Source organism: Penaeus chinensis, chromosome 20 (assembly GCF_019202785.1).
Source record: "Penaeus chinensis breed Huanghai No. 1 chromosome 20, ASM1920278v2, whole genome shotgun sequence".
NCBI classification, from domain to species: domain Eukaryota; kingdom Metazoa; phylum Arthropoda; class Malacostraca; order Decapoda; family Penaeidae; genus Penaeus; species Penaeus chinensis.
The window spans coordinates 4,866,981-4,880,337 of NC_061838.1; the positions used below are offsets into that span (position 1 = coordinate 4,866,981).

The 13,357-nt window shown below is 36.3% G+C and overlaps 2 protein-coding genes across 3 annotated transcripts in view; one reads left to right on the forward strand and one right to left on the reverse strand.

The window, feature by feature from the left end:
* Positions 1 to 5,141, reverse strand: part of LOC125035869 — a 16,911-nt gene extending 11,770 nt beyond the window's left edge. The window contains exons 1-4 of the mRNA XM_047628181.1: positions 5,063 to 5,141; positions 4,490 to 4,549; positions 2,326 to 2,574; positions 2,019 to 2,113 (exon numbers count right to left, since the gene is read on the reverse strand). Coding sequence (XP_047484137.1) covers positions 2,019 to 2,113; positions 2,326 to 2,574; positions 4,490 to 4,549; positions 5,063 to 5,141 — 483 coding nt within the window. The remainder of the gene's footprint in view (positions 1 to 2,018; positions 2,114 to 2,325; positions 2,575 to 4,489; positions 4,550 to 5,062) is intronic.
* A 1,326-nt stretch (positions 5,142 to 6,467) lies between these two features.
* On the forward strand, positions 6,468 to 11,426 carry LOC125036071 (leucine-rich repeat protein 1-like). Of its 2 annotated transcripts, XM_047628465.1 has the most exons (9): positions 6,468 to 6,627; positions 7,114 to 7,290; positions 7,815 to 8,013; positions 8,108 to 8,240; positions 8,661 to 8,824; positions 9,008 to 9,238; positions 10,063 to 10,175; positions 10,504 to 10,686; positions 10,797 to 11,426. In XM_047628465.1, the coding sequence occupies exons 3-9, from the start codon at positions 7,831 to 7,833 to the stop codon at positions 11,026 to 11,028; spliced, it is 1,239 nt and encodes a 412-aa protein (XP_047484421.1). In that variant the 5' UTR covers positions 6,468 to 6,627; positions 7,114 to 7,290; positions 7,815 to 7,830; the 3' UTR covers positions 11,029 to 11,426. The 2 variants fall into 2 exon arrangements, with proteins under 2 accessions (XP_047484421.1, XP_047484420.1); XM_047628464.1 differs by lacking the exon at positions 6,468 to 6,627 and having other exon boundaries at positions 7,018 to 7,290.
* The last annotated feature ends 1,931 nt before the right edge of the window (positions 11,427 to 13,357 follow it).

Sequence of the window (13,357 nt, forward strand, 5' to 3'; positions counted from 1 at the left end):
AAACCTTATAATTACAATTATCCTGCTCTGTAAGGGGACCCCTGGACAGATAAGACTATTGTGACTTGCAATGCACCATATACATGATGTTGCTGAAGAGAGGGTAAATGTCCCTCCCACCTGGCAAACCAGGAAGGCTGTGGGTCCCATTGGACTGGCAACCCCCTTGACTCAGATGGGAGGTTACTCATCCTTTCTGTATCCCGATAGCCACCAACCTTGTATGAGGAATCCCTTAACCCTTTCCCGATAGGTCATGCTGTGAGGCGTCAAAACAAACTGTCCGATATGCGAAGATGAGCTTCGCCCGGGCTATGCCAATGAGGGGAGCCTGGCCTGTGTCGACTAATGTTGACTCGCCAACGTGTGTCAGCTGGTGCTGACTCGGCTTTTGTCCTTACCCGCCGTGGTGCCCAACCACAGCAGTAACCTCCAGGCGACAATTGCAACTTCTCGCGCCTGGGCGTGGTGCGAACCGCCGACCCCTCGGATGAGAGGCTGGCACGTTACCACTGTACTAGCCCGGAGGCTGTACCGAACTCCCGCACTCAAAGTTGGCACGTTGCCATTGATCAGATTGTGAGCCTTGCAGCTTGCCATCCTCCTCCAAATTTGGCAATATCAACAGGGGTGGCAGAAGTGGCATCCACCCTGAGCAAACTCTGACAGGTGTGGGTTTGGAATATCTGGTCTTTACAGCATGAGGATAGGTTGCCACTGCTTTTGAGGGAACTGAAATGGCTGAGTGTGAAATTGGCTGTTCTCTTGGAGGTGGCTGCTTGCTCGGACTTAGCTGCATGACCAGTGTAAGTGGCCACATCCATTACTGATCAGCCCACAGTGATGGTCACCATCTCCTTCAGACTTCTGCCCTTGGTAGTAGAGCTTACACTTGATGGAGCTCAGGAGTCCATTGGTGACTGTTAAAAAGCAAGAGAATATTTCATCTCACAAGAGACACAGAACTCTTGAGTATTTGGAAATGCCTGTAACTGTACAGAAGTTACATACCTTACAGACGGATAAAGAAAATAAAATAAAAACTCTATGCTCTGGAGATAAATGACAACTTTGAGCCTTTGAGTACAGGAGTTTGATACATCAAGCCGAACCACCGGCTCGTAGCGCTTTGGTGCGTCACCGTGGCATACAGCCGCACTCCACAGATCAAGCAGTTTGTTATGATGCCTCAGTGTGTGACCCGTCGGGAAGAAGTTAAGGCCCTGATACTGCCAGTTTTACTCTATGGTAGTCAAACCTGGACACTATCCTGTGATTTGGAGTCTCGTCTCGATGCCTCTTGCAACATGTCCTTGTGCTTGATCAAGGGCTATCATTGGCAGAATCATGTGTTCAACCTCACTTCAATCAGGATGATCCAACCTACCAAGTTGTCTCTATCTGAGACAACCCCAGGTGGAAGAGGCCTGTTAGACAACCTAAGAAGTTGTTGCTTGGGCTGATCAATCTGACCTATTATAAAGAACTAGAGATGGGTCGAGGCCATGCCTGGAAGCTTACCAAGAGAGACCCCTGTAGGTGGAAGCAAAGGGTGGATGTGGCTATATGCCCCCACTGGCATTTGTTCCCTGATGATGATGAATGATGAAATACCATGAGTCAAATGTCCTGCCTGACTTTTGTGACATTGAAGGCAAGGCAGTTGTTAATCTGTTGATTGCTTGTTCCCAGCAACCAATATGAGTGGATATGAGGTAGAAGACTGTGAGATCATGTGACTGATCACAGGGTGTCCCTCAGGTGACAATACATAACATGAGACTAGACTCTCCACAATGTGGGTTACCTTTCATTACCCTGTATTAGGTTGTGATTGTGAGTGCACTACTGGTTACTCAAGTGCACTTTATAGGATGAATTGCTGTGTGTATGTGTGTGTACACATATAGACATATATGTGCGTGTGTGTGTATATATACACATACATACATACATATATATATATATATATATATATATATATATATATATATAAATGTAACATACATAAAACATACCTCAACTGACTGTTTTAGCTTTTCCATTTCCTCTTGGCATTGGGCAAATTTTGTTTGTTCTTTTGACAATGCATCTTTGTCGAAACTACATGACTCTGCAACAACAACAGGAAGCATCTTAATCTTCAGTTAATCTTCAGCTAAAGTCATACTGATATTCAAGAATATACATACATTACAAACACATTTTTCTTTTCTGACAGGAATGCTTAGTCTTCATATCACCATGTATGACTGTTACTACAGAAATTTACAAACATCCTTCAAGTAGCAAGAAATCATAAAAGGAAAGCAACATGATCCTCACCAGTGACTTTACCATCCCGATCTGCTGTCCAACGGCCAGTGATAGGCATTTCTTTTCTTTTACCAGGGTCCCTTTTCTGGCCTGGGCTTGACAGCATATCATGAGGGTCGATTCCATTATCTGATTCTTCATACAGACGACCAAGGTAATAATTCACGTCCTCTTCATCACTGCTATATGTGTCATAGCAAGTTATAACACATATCACAAAGCTCAGTAGTACAAGCTTTGTCTTCCAACACATGATAACTGAAAAAAATAGAAAAAATAGGAATATACATACAATCTTGTAAAATGAAATATTATGAAAATAAAAGTAATAAAAGAAGTAGCAGCAGCAGTAGTAGTATTAGTTGTAGTAGTGGTAGTGGTGGTAGTAGTAGTAGTAGTAGTAGTAGTAGTAGTAGTAGTAGTAGTAGTAGTAGTAGGAGGAGTAGGAGTAGGAGTAGGAGTAGGAGTAGGAGTAGGAGTAGGAGTAGGAGTAGGAGTAGGAGTAGGAGTAGGAGTAGGAGTAGGAGTAGGAGTAGGAGTAGGAGCAGCAGCAGCAGTGGTAGTAGTGGTTGTAGTGGTATTATCATTGTTATCATTTTTATTATTATTATTATTATTATTATTATTATTATTGTTATCATCATTATTATTATTGTTATTACTTTTATTATTGTTATTATTATCATTATCATCATTACTATTAGTAGTAGTAGTAGTAGTAGCAGCAGGAGTAGTAGTACCAGTAGCAGTAGTAGCAGCAGCAGCAACAGTAATAATAATAACATTTATTACTGAAACACTAACATTTTTTGTCATCATCATTATCATCATAATAATAAGGATGATAATGATAATGATAATAATAATAATAATAGTAGTATTAATGGTAGTGGTAGTGGTCATGGCAGTGCCCCCCCCCCCACACACACACACACACATATATATAAGTGTATATGTATATATAGACAGACATAACCTTCTTAAACAACAAATATATACCTATACCTAGAAATACTTTTCCCTTATTTACATTGCAAGAAACCTCACAGTTGAACTAACAGACAAGGAGTATCCAACATGGAAAAGAGGAAGCCCATACCTGATCTCAATGAAGTAAAGCATAAGGTGAAGTTGGAGGGATCGAGAGTTATTTAACACAAACATCATAGTAAGCTTAGGCCAAAGGATGGATAGGTTGAGCAGGTTTGAGGAGCATAATAAAAAAAATGAGAAGCATACATACATACATACATTAATATATAATAAAAAAGCTACCATAAGACTACATGGCATAGAATCAACAAGGGAAAGCCATAAAAATACAACTGATAACAACACCATGGTCTAAAGAACCTTGAAATCCTTGAAGTTCTTAGTCCTCTGGAGAAAGAAGAAGAAAGAAAAACATCAGAAAGACAACAACATGACCTTTCATTATGACAAATTGCAAATCCCTTGAGTGACAATGTGATCTTTCTGTCTATACTACCTAATTATTATGCCACATCATCATTAACACATTTACAGTAGACCAGCCTGCGGCAAATTTGCTATTTCAATCTTACATTTGGCCATTTAACCCCATCAGTTTTGGTACAAAGAATACAATGCCATGCCCACTGTAATAAAAGTTAACCTACTGTCTTTACACATAGACAGCTCTACAAGTGATAAGTCACTAAGTCAGTTATTAGTCTTACCTATCTTACCTGTTTACCCTTTTACTTGATTTTTTGAAAGTTTCATTTATATTATATTATTGTCTTTAATGTTATTTACATTTTAATAATAATTTAATCACCACAATATCAATAAGAATAATAACAAATATCAATATTAATAGTATTACAAAGAAAAACTAATTTCCCCAAAACTTCAAGGAATGACGAAATCAGCTGCGGCCTACTGATAGACTCCTTGGTGTCAAAGCATATGTAGAGCTATCTGTATGTATGTATGTATGTATGTATGTATGTATGTATAAATGACAATACAATACAGGGGACAGTACATAAACCTGTAGGCATTGGGTTAATATGATTAATTAAGCCAATCCTTCATCTTTTAAGATTATCACTTACACTCATATTCTTTTTTCTATTGCTATGTTTTTGTAATTAATGAAATATAGGGCACGTCTTTACATCAACCATATGGCCATTTTGTCGCTTACCATACATGAAGGTGAATGTGGTCCCCTGGGGTAAATGAGATTGACAGCACTGCAGCTGACCTTTAATCACACAATTTGATTGTCATCTTATCAATACCTCTTGATTACAAAAGTGATAAAGTGATTATATTACATTCTAAAAACAAGTCAATACATGTAAGAGTTTTTTTTTTTTTTTTAGGATACTCAGCATATTATCAGGTGGGGTAGGCAATAAATTGGAAATGATTGATTATAGGAAGAAAAAATTAACATATAGTGAAAAGACAAAGAGACACACACACACAATCTAACTTTTTAATATCCTTATTTTCTTTTCATATCACAACTGCATTTTCTTGTAAGCTGTTTACAATGGGACTGCATGAAATGGTGCCATGGTCTCTTGCCTCATGTTCTAAGATAGCTGAACATGCTTCCTATAAATATTTGGAAACGTAGAGCTCCGAGACTTTCTTTTTGGAGAATAAATCTCAATGGAGGTTCAAGAATGCCACCTTGCCAGAATACTCAAGAGGGTGACTGAAGTGCTTTGAAAGATTTGCTGATTCTGAAAGGCGATTGCGGCCTTACCTTTGTTTTCTGCAATCATATTATTCTTTTCTCTCACACTACCTCGGATATCTGTATCAACTAACTTTGATGTGTTCATTTTCAACAGAGGTTATAGAAAAGATAAATTTCTTTGATTTCACATTCTGCTGTTTCCATATATTGCTTACCTTGTCAGAGACAGCTGGTAGAAACTTTTGCTTCATTATCTTCACTGACAACCAATAAATCAGGTTAAATCTTGTTACTTAATATTAGAATACTATGTTGAAATTATCAATTTCCTGTTAAATAAAAAACAGGGTATACATTCAGAATACCTTTGCACGACCGACCACGATGATCCTGGTATCAATGAATTCCCCTCTCTCTCTCTCTCTCTAAATATATATATATATATATATATATATATATATATATATATATATAATGAGACACTTCAATAAAAAAAATATATATATATACGCAGAATAAGTTACCATACTGTCCATTGCATTGGGCTATACCTCCTCCCACCTCCTTCCCTGGGGGATTGTCCTCCAACCCCGTCCTGCAAGACAAAGAATCCTCCACGTATTTATAGTAAGATACTGCATTGACCGACATGCAGTGTGTTCACCCAGGGGGGTCGCTGGGGGGCACAGCCAGCTGTGTTATATATATCAGTGTATGATATATGCTTATAGTACAGAGTGCCTGGGAGTGTAGTGGATTCTTAATTATCCAGGCTGGGGTTGGGGAGTTGCATCCTTCATATTTTGCCCTGCAATTTCCCTGGTACCTTTCTTGCCCTGCTGTTGGGGCCAAGATTATAGATTCTAGGAGGAGGTTTCCATGGCATGTATTGATCCTAATGTTGTCATGACAGGCTGTGGGAAGGTCTTCCAAATAAATACCAAAAACATCAAACTACATTTAAATTTCTTGAATAGCATATGAAAATCACATAAAAAAAAAAAAAAAAAATACAATAGGGATTCTGACTTGTATACACACAGTTAATTGAAATAATATAACTTAATCATGTCACATTTTTTTTATACTTTCAGTATCTATGCAACTGCCATATTCACGAACTTTTAAAATACCACAACAAAAGCATTTACCTAAATACGCAATGACACTTCTGCAAAGTAAATTGTTCGACTTTAAACCACCTTGCAACACCGATGCAATCAAAACTACATTTGTCTTGATGTTACTTGAACTTCGACGTTCCTAAATAACAATGAACTTATACATGTTGCCATTGACACAACACAATCGTAAACAAAGGCACGTCAGGGACAGGAATTTTTTAAAAATCACCAAAATACCGGGAGGGAAACAGGACATAAACACGAACTGGTTTGGGTTAATTTTCATCTAAACTCTATCCACACGATCCACAAACTGGCATACAATAAGAGGGGTCACGCACCTTTTCCTCAGTTAAAGGTTTAAAGACATAATTCGCCAAATTACGACGTGGCGAAGGGAGAGCGATGCATATTGCGCCCACGCAGCCCGAAGATTTGCGAAAGAATGCGAAGTTTTGTGATTTTTCGGAGATATGTGTTTATCTTGCGGTTTATGACGATATTGAGGTGTTTATTGGCTTCTAGAAGAAATTTACGTGTTGGGTTGGGGGTATATAATTTACTCTTAAATAGTTTAAGACGAAGTTTGATAAATAAGGAAATATAAATTTGTTGGGTTTTAGATATGTTTAGTGCATTCTAGACTGATGTTTTACTTATGTTGAGTGTGAAAAGTGCTAGAATTATGGAGTGCATTTGATCATATTTCTTTATCAGTATAATATATTTTTTTGATAAGACTCCCCTTATTTTTTCTTATCAAACAAAAGCCTTTAAGTTCGTTGAACATCCTTGTTTACGTATCATGTACAAGTGATTTTTATTTTACGAATCTCTATTGTGTACCATCATATTTCACAAAAGCAGCCAAATCTCATAGTCATAATTATTCAATTATTATTTCTTGTAGATTATTGATTAAATTTCATTTTACAGTGTTTTTTCCTCTTTAGCGCGACCCTGGTTTATGGTTCCTTTTGTTTATCTTTAAAGGCGCCAGTTACTCGGTTCTCAAAATATCGCAAAACACACAAGATCCTTCTGTTTTATTTGAGGGGAAATCTGGCCTTAGATGGTGGCATCATGCTATAGCAAATGCTTTTGAATAAGCTTGGGAAGAAGTTAGATAAGGTTGGCGCACATTAGAAGACTTTACTTTGGACAAACAAGGTAAGTCAAGTTTATTTGAAAAATTGCGTTCTCATAACAAGATTTGTAGGATAATTATTCTTTCTAGAATTACTTCTGAGTTGTCATATTTTGTTTTTATAGTGTTTTTTTTTAAAGATGGAATAAGTATGGACCAGTTCTGTGCGTGAAGCAGATGATTTACGTATTTTGTATTCTATACTGGCCATTTATTGTTTTAATATATAGATAACAATGAACATAACGAACAAAAACTCTAGGCATATCAGAACCATCATCCTCAAGGTATTCAGTTCATGAAATAAATATAATGAAAAATTGCAAAACACTTCTTTCTGTGAGATTTCATTCACAGGGATGATTTTCCAGTAGACAGTCATTATTTACATAAGTAATTATATATTACAATTGCTCATACTGTAAAAAATCAGATAATTATTATTCTACAGGCTCATTCATTTAAATATGTTACTTTGCACAAACTCATAATTTTAGTATAATGTAAGCAGAGAAATAGACTGATAGTGGTGTTGATTTGATTACAGGTAATCTGCAGGCACCATGAGAATTAACTGTGAAGTACAAGTATGTAATCGCAAGCTTCCATCTCTCAATATGAACAACAAGAAAAATACAGCACGTTCCTCTTTGGGAATTGGACGCTTGCCAGGTTCAAAGGCGGATGTTTCTAATCTCTTCATCCATTTGTGTACATCACAAAATAAGCAAGGAAATAAATATAAGGTAAATATATAACTCTGCCTCTCTCATATCCTGTAATTCTCATGTAGAATCACTGGGTAAAGGTCTGACTAATCTTTGTATTAATTTTATCCAGGTTGGTGGAAACATCGAGGCTGTCTTCACAAAGTTTGCCTCCGAGGGGAAATTCACAATTCGTTTCAAAGAGCCAGCCCATGACCTGTGCGTGAAAGCTGATCCTGTTCTGGCTAAGACCTTTCTTCAGACATGTGAGTCACGGAGTCAGCCCTAAATTTTGATAATTATATTAATAATTATATGTAAAGGTCCTGTTAATCTTGTGCCTTTTATTAAAGGAGTACGTGTATTAGATTTACAATATCACTTTGTGTTGTTCTGCATTTGCCGTTTTGTGAGATTTGTGGCACGATCTTGGAGTAAGAGGCTGAACCACATAATAGAGATTATGGAATATATTATTAATTATTAAAGGCATATTTTCACTGCATTATTTTCATCCTTTTTTTCTTTTCCTAATAGCATAGGTTTTATTATTTTTATTATATATATATATATATATATATATATATATATATATATATATATATATATATATGTAATGATATTAGCATTATTATTGTTTTTCATTATTTAATGTTTATATCATTTCCATTTTTTTTTTTCTGCAGTGAAACTAGGAATTCAAAACAAAGATATTGATAAGCTTCACCTGTCTACTCTTGCACCTGTCAAGCAAAGCCAAGTTGAAAAGCCTAAGACAAAGTTGGTTATCACTTGTAAAAAAGATTACCCCATCACCACAGCCTTCCCATACACTTTGGAGACACTTAGGGTGAGAAGTTTGGTATATTAAGTACTGCTAAGTGTTTCTTGTCATCATCCTCTTTCTTTTCCTTTTCCTCTTCCTCTTCCTTTATTTTGTTACATGACACTTGTATATGGGTTGTAAATTGTTTGTATTTATTATCATCATTGGTATTATCAATATGATTAATGTTTTTTATTTTATAAACAGATTAATGATGTTGACTTGACTAGAGTAGAAAATCGCATCATGAAGCTAAAGCGACTGCAGATCTTAGACTTGAGCCATAACATAATTCAAGTTCTTCCTGTAACAATGAATGAGATGCATAGTCTTGCAGAGTTGCATCTTGCTCATAACAAGATTAAAGGCATCAGTCACCAGGTGTTTACAGGAAAGGTTTCTAAAACATTACGCTTGCTTGACCTTTCTAACAATCATGTAAGTTAGTATATGTTTTGAGTTCTTTTTGAACAAAGGAGATGCAATATTGTTATATTTCATATTAATTTTTCAGTAATATTAGTATTTTTACATGTAAAATGCAATGAAATGTACAATACAATAATGATATTCAGTATTTGTTTGTGTAATAAGTCAGCAGAGAGTGAGAAAGCATGAATTTCTTAGGATGTGAGAAGAGCAGTTATCAAAATCTAAAAATTAGTAATTATTTTACACCAAATTCTGTAAATTTGAAATGGTAGCCAGAATATTTTCCTGGAGCCTTCTGTTGCTGACAACTTTTCAATATGGCCAACTCTTATAACTTTATGTTCTCACATGAAAAGGCAGTTAATCAAGGCAAATACAGCCAACATGCCTTCCCTCTTGTGCTGTGTGGTGCATTGGTAGAGTTCTTGTTTAGCAATCTTGCTGACCTGCATTCAAATCCTGCACTGCCAGTGGATGGTAACCCATCCATTCCTTGCACATGGGGTAATTTAGAAGCAAAAACAAGCAGACACACCAAGACATTGCCATAAATATAATAAAATTGAATTATTATTTTATATTATTATTCCTTTTAGGTGTAAATACTCCTTAGGGACTTTTTTATATTTCATTAAAGATAAAATCTGCACCTTATGATCCACTGATCACACCAAAGACAACTGGTTCAGTATCCTCAGAATCATACTAAAACTTACGGAAGCCCTGGAACTCGTTTTATGTATATTAAGTAGGTTTTAGGGGCTTCTTCATAATGCTTAGTTTCATCTCTTATGCCATATAGGTTTTAAATATTTGCATCACTTTTGTAGATGGAATATCTGCCACACACACTTGGACATCTTGTCAGTCTGGTTACATTGAGACTAGACAACAACTTCCTCAAGAAGTTACCCATCTCCTTAGGCAAGCTTACAAGCCTGAAGTAAGTCTTGGGTGTTGGTAATTGTTTTTGATCTAATTCTGAGCTAATTAGATATTTATTTTTAAATACTTGCTAATCAATGAAAAGAGGATATCTTAAATTAGTTTTAATTCCCATTTATTTTGTCATAAAGTGTAAATATTTTTTGAGAGTGACTAAGTGAGTGTATGTGTGTGTGCATGTGTTTGTATGTGTTCATGAGTATTTGTGTGCCTAACTATGTCTGTCTGTGTGTTTCTTCTTTTCCAGTTTCCATATATAATTTTTCATTTACAGCATTATGTATTTTTGAGATGATAATTCACTGGTTTTGCTCTTTCATTCACAGATTTTTTTCTGCCAGCAACAACAAACTTGTTGAATTACCGGCTTCAGTGTTTCACTTGAAAATGGAAAACATTGATGTTTTTGGCAACCCATTTACAAGTCAGCTGGGCATAGTGACAAACAACATGCCTAAAGGGGTACCAAATCTGCGTGAAATTGCATCAGCATACTGTGTTAAAAGAGGGTAAATAAATTGGCATTTTAGAAATGATTTCCTTTTGATATTATGGTAATCTGGCTTAATACAAAACTAGTTTTTCAGAATCACTAAAATTTATGTTCTCCTGTTAACAGGTTACGTCCAACAGCTGCTGACATACCAGCCACTTTGGTTGAATATCTTCAGAGTTGGTTGAAGTGCCTGTGTGGTAGAATATGTTATGAATCTCACATTCTCACGTGCATCTCCCTGAACCTGAAGTTGGTTTCCCCTGCATTAACCATTGGCAATGCATTTGAGACTTCCACACCTGCTTTGGCCACTTTGTGTTCGCAGAAATGTTTTGACAAGTTCACAAAGAGATAATTGAAAGAAATCGTGAAATACAGATCTGTTTTATTCTTGTGTTCTTGCCTTTTTCATCATATTTTAAGGACTGTGATTATGTTATTATAGTTGAATATAAAGGGAATTCTGAATTTCACATTGATTTTTAATGAAAAATTACATTGTTATATTGTTTTCAGATCATCCTTTTCATTAATTTTAAGGAATTCATCATTCTTGACATTGTCATTTAGTAAGTGTTCATTTCCCTTTTTTTCACTATAGAATTTGTATTATTTTCTATGAAACTTGACTTTTTAATGCCAAATGTGACCAACCTATGGTGATATACAGCAATTATTATTTTTTTTAAGGAAGAGACAATGTATACTTTTGTATACTTGTGTATACTTTTTAATAATAAATATATTTCCTAACAGTAATTTTGTTAATCCATGAAAGCAGTTTAGTCTATAAAATGAGTTTGACTTATTCATATACCATTTTATAGACAGGTTTCATACAAGCTCCTGGATCTTGGTCTTGGTCCAGGAGACCTCTAGCCCCAAGCACATATATATGTATGTATGTATATATATGTATATATATGTGTATGTATATATATGTGTGTATATATATATTTATATATATATATTTATATTATATATGTATATATATATCTAGCACATTATATTATATATATAATATATATTTATATTATATATGTATATATATCTAGTACATTATATTATATATATGTATATTGTATATACATATATATAATATATCTATCTATCTATATATTATATATATACACACATATATATATATATATATATATATATATATATACACAATATAATCATAATATATATGAATATGTATATACCACACACACACACACACACACACACACACACACACACACACACACACACACACACACACACACACACACACACACACACACACACACACACACACACAGGTGACTTCCCCTAAGACACCTGCGTTTGACTTATCTGGCCGATATGTCGTCAGAGCGCAGGCATTTTTACGACCGCCGGGACGGGGAATTGAACTCGGGACCACAAGGGTCGGAGTCCAGTACTCTTAGGAAGGGCATCCAATCAGGCAAGGGTGACACTACTATATAACCTCTCAATTGTGAATTGAGAGAGGCCCATGTCCTGCAGTGGAATGAATGGCTCTAAAATATATGTATATATGTGTGTATATATATATATATAATATACATAGTCATATATATTATGTATATATTGTATTTATATATGTAATATATATAAATAGATAAATATATTTTATATATATATATTACACATGCATATATATATATATATATTTTCATTTAATTTCATTTGGGAGCTAAAGCCGGTGAGGGCGCATAGCCTCATCCACCCTTCGCTTCCACCTACGAGGGTCCCTCATGGCAAACCGCCAGGCAGGGGCCCGGCCCATCTCTAGCTCTTCATGACAGGTTTGATTGATCTGCCCAAGCCACGACTTTCATGGTTGTCCGACAGGCCTCCTCCACCCAGGGTTGTCTTTGACAGCCTGGTGGGCAGGGTCATCCTGCGGGAATCGAGCCAAGTAGCCGTATAGCCTGATTTGGCGATCGCGGATTGTGCAATTAATAGAGCGGGAGCCCAGAGGGGTCAGCCTAGCTAAAAAGGTTACCAATTCTAACCCACATAGCAATGGTCCTTGTGCTTGCCCATATATGAAAATAAAAGTCTGCCGGGCCTGCAGTGGTGGACAAGGTCATGAGGTCATGTCAAAGTTGTAGCCCCATAGCATTTATTAAGGCCCAGACTTTGGGTCTGATCTGAACATCACAGCAGAGATGACATGATGGTCGCAAATGATTCCAATGGACAAGACAAACAACTTATATTTCGACAACATTTGGCTAATGTTAACGGTTTGGTCTGTAAAAACTGTTTTAGTTGAGAAATATGGTGCGAATGGCATCTTTTTATGGCAATGAGTATAACTTTAACCATTTTTACAGACCAAACCGTTAACATTAGCCAAATGTTGTCGGAATATAAGTTGTTTGTCTTGTCAATCGGAGTCATATGCGACCATCCTGTCATCTCTGCTGTGATGTTCAGATCAGACCCAAAGTCTGGGCCTTAAATGCTATGGGGCTAAAACTTAGACATGACCTCACGACCTTGTCCACCACTGCAGGCCCGGCAGACTTTTATTTTCATACATGGGCAAGCACAAGGACCATTGCTATGTGGGTTAGAATTGGTAACCTTTTTAGCTAGGCTGACCCCCCTGGGCTCCCGGTCTATAACAGGTCCTGTACTGGCCTCATGGTGCAACCGTTGGTTGGACA

What these genes read in the sequence shown, in the direction of transcription:
- LOC125036071 (XM_047628465.1), top strand. Translation starts at nt 7,831, where the DNA reads ATGAGAATTAACTGTGAAGTACAAGTATGTAATCGCAAGCTTCCATCT. An exon ending in ACACTTTGGAGACACTTAGG is followed by an intron (nt 8,825 to 9,007) that starts GTGAGAAGTTTG and finishes TTTTATAAACAG; the next exon opens with ATTAATGATGTTGACTTGAC. An exon ending in TTGACCTTTCTAACAATCAT is followed by an intron (nt 9,239 to 10,062) that starts GTAAGTTAGTAT and finishes TCACTTTTGTAG; the next exon opens with ATGGAATATCTGCCACACAC.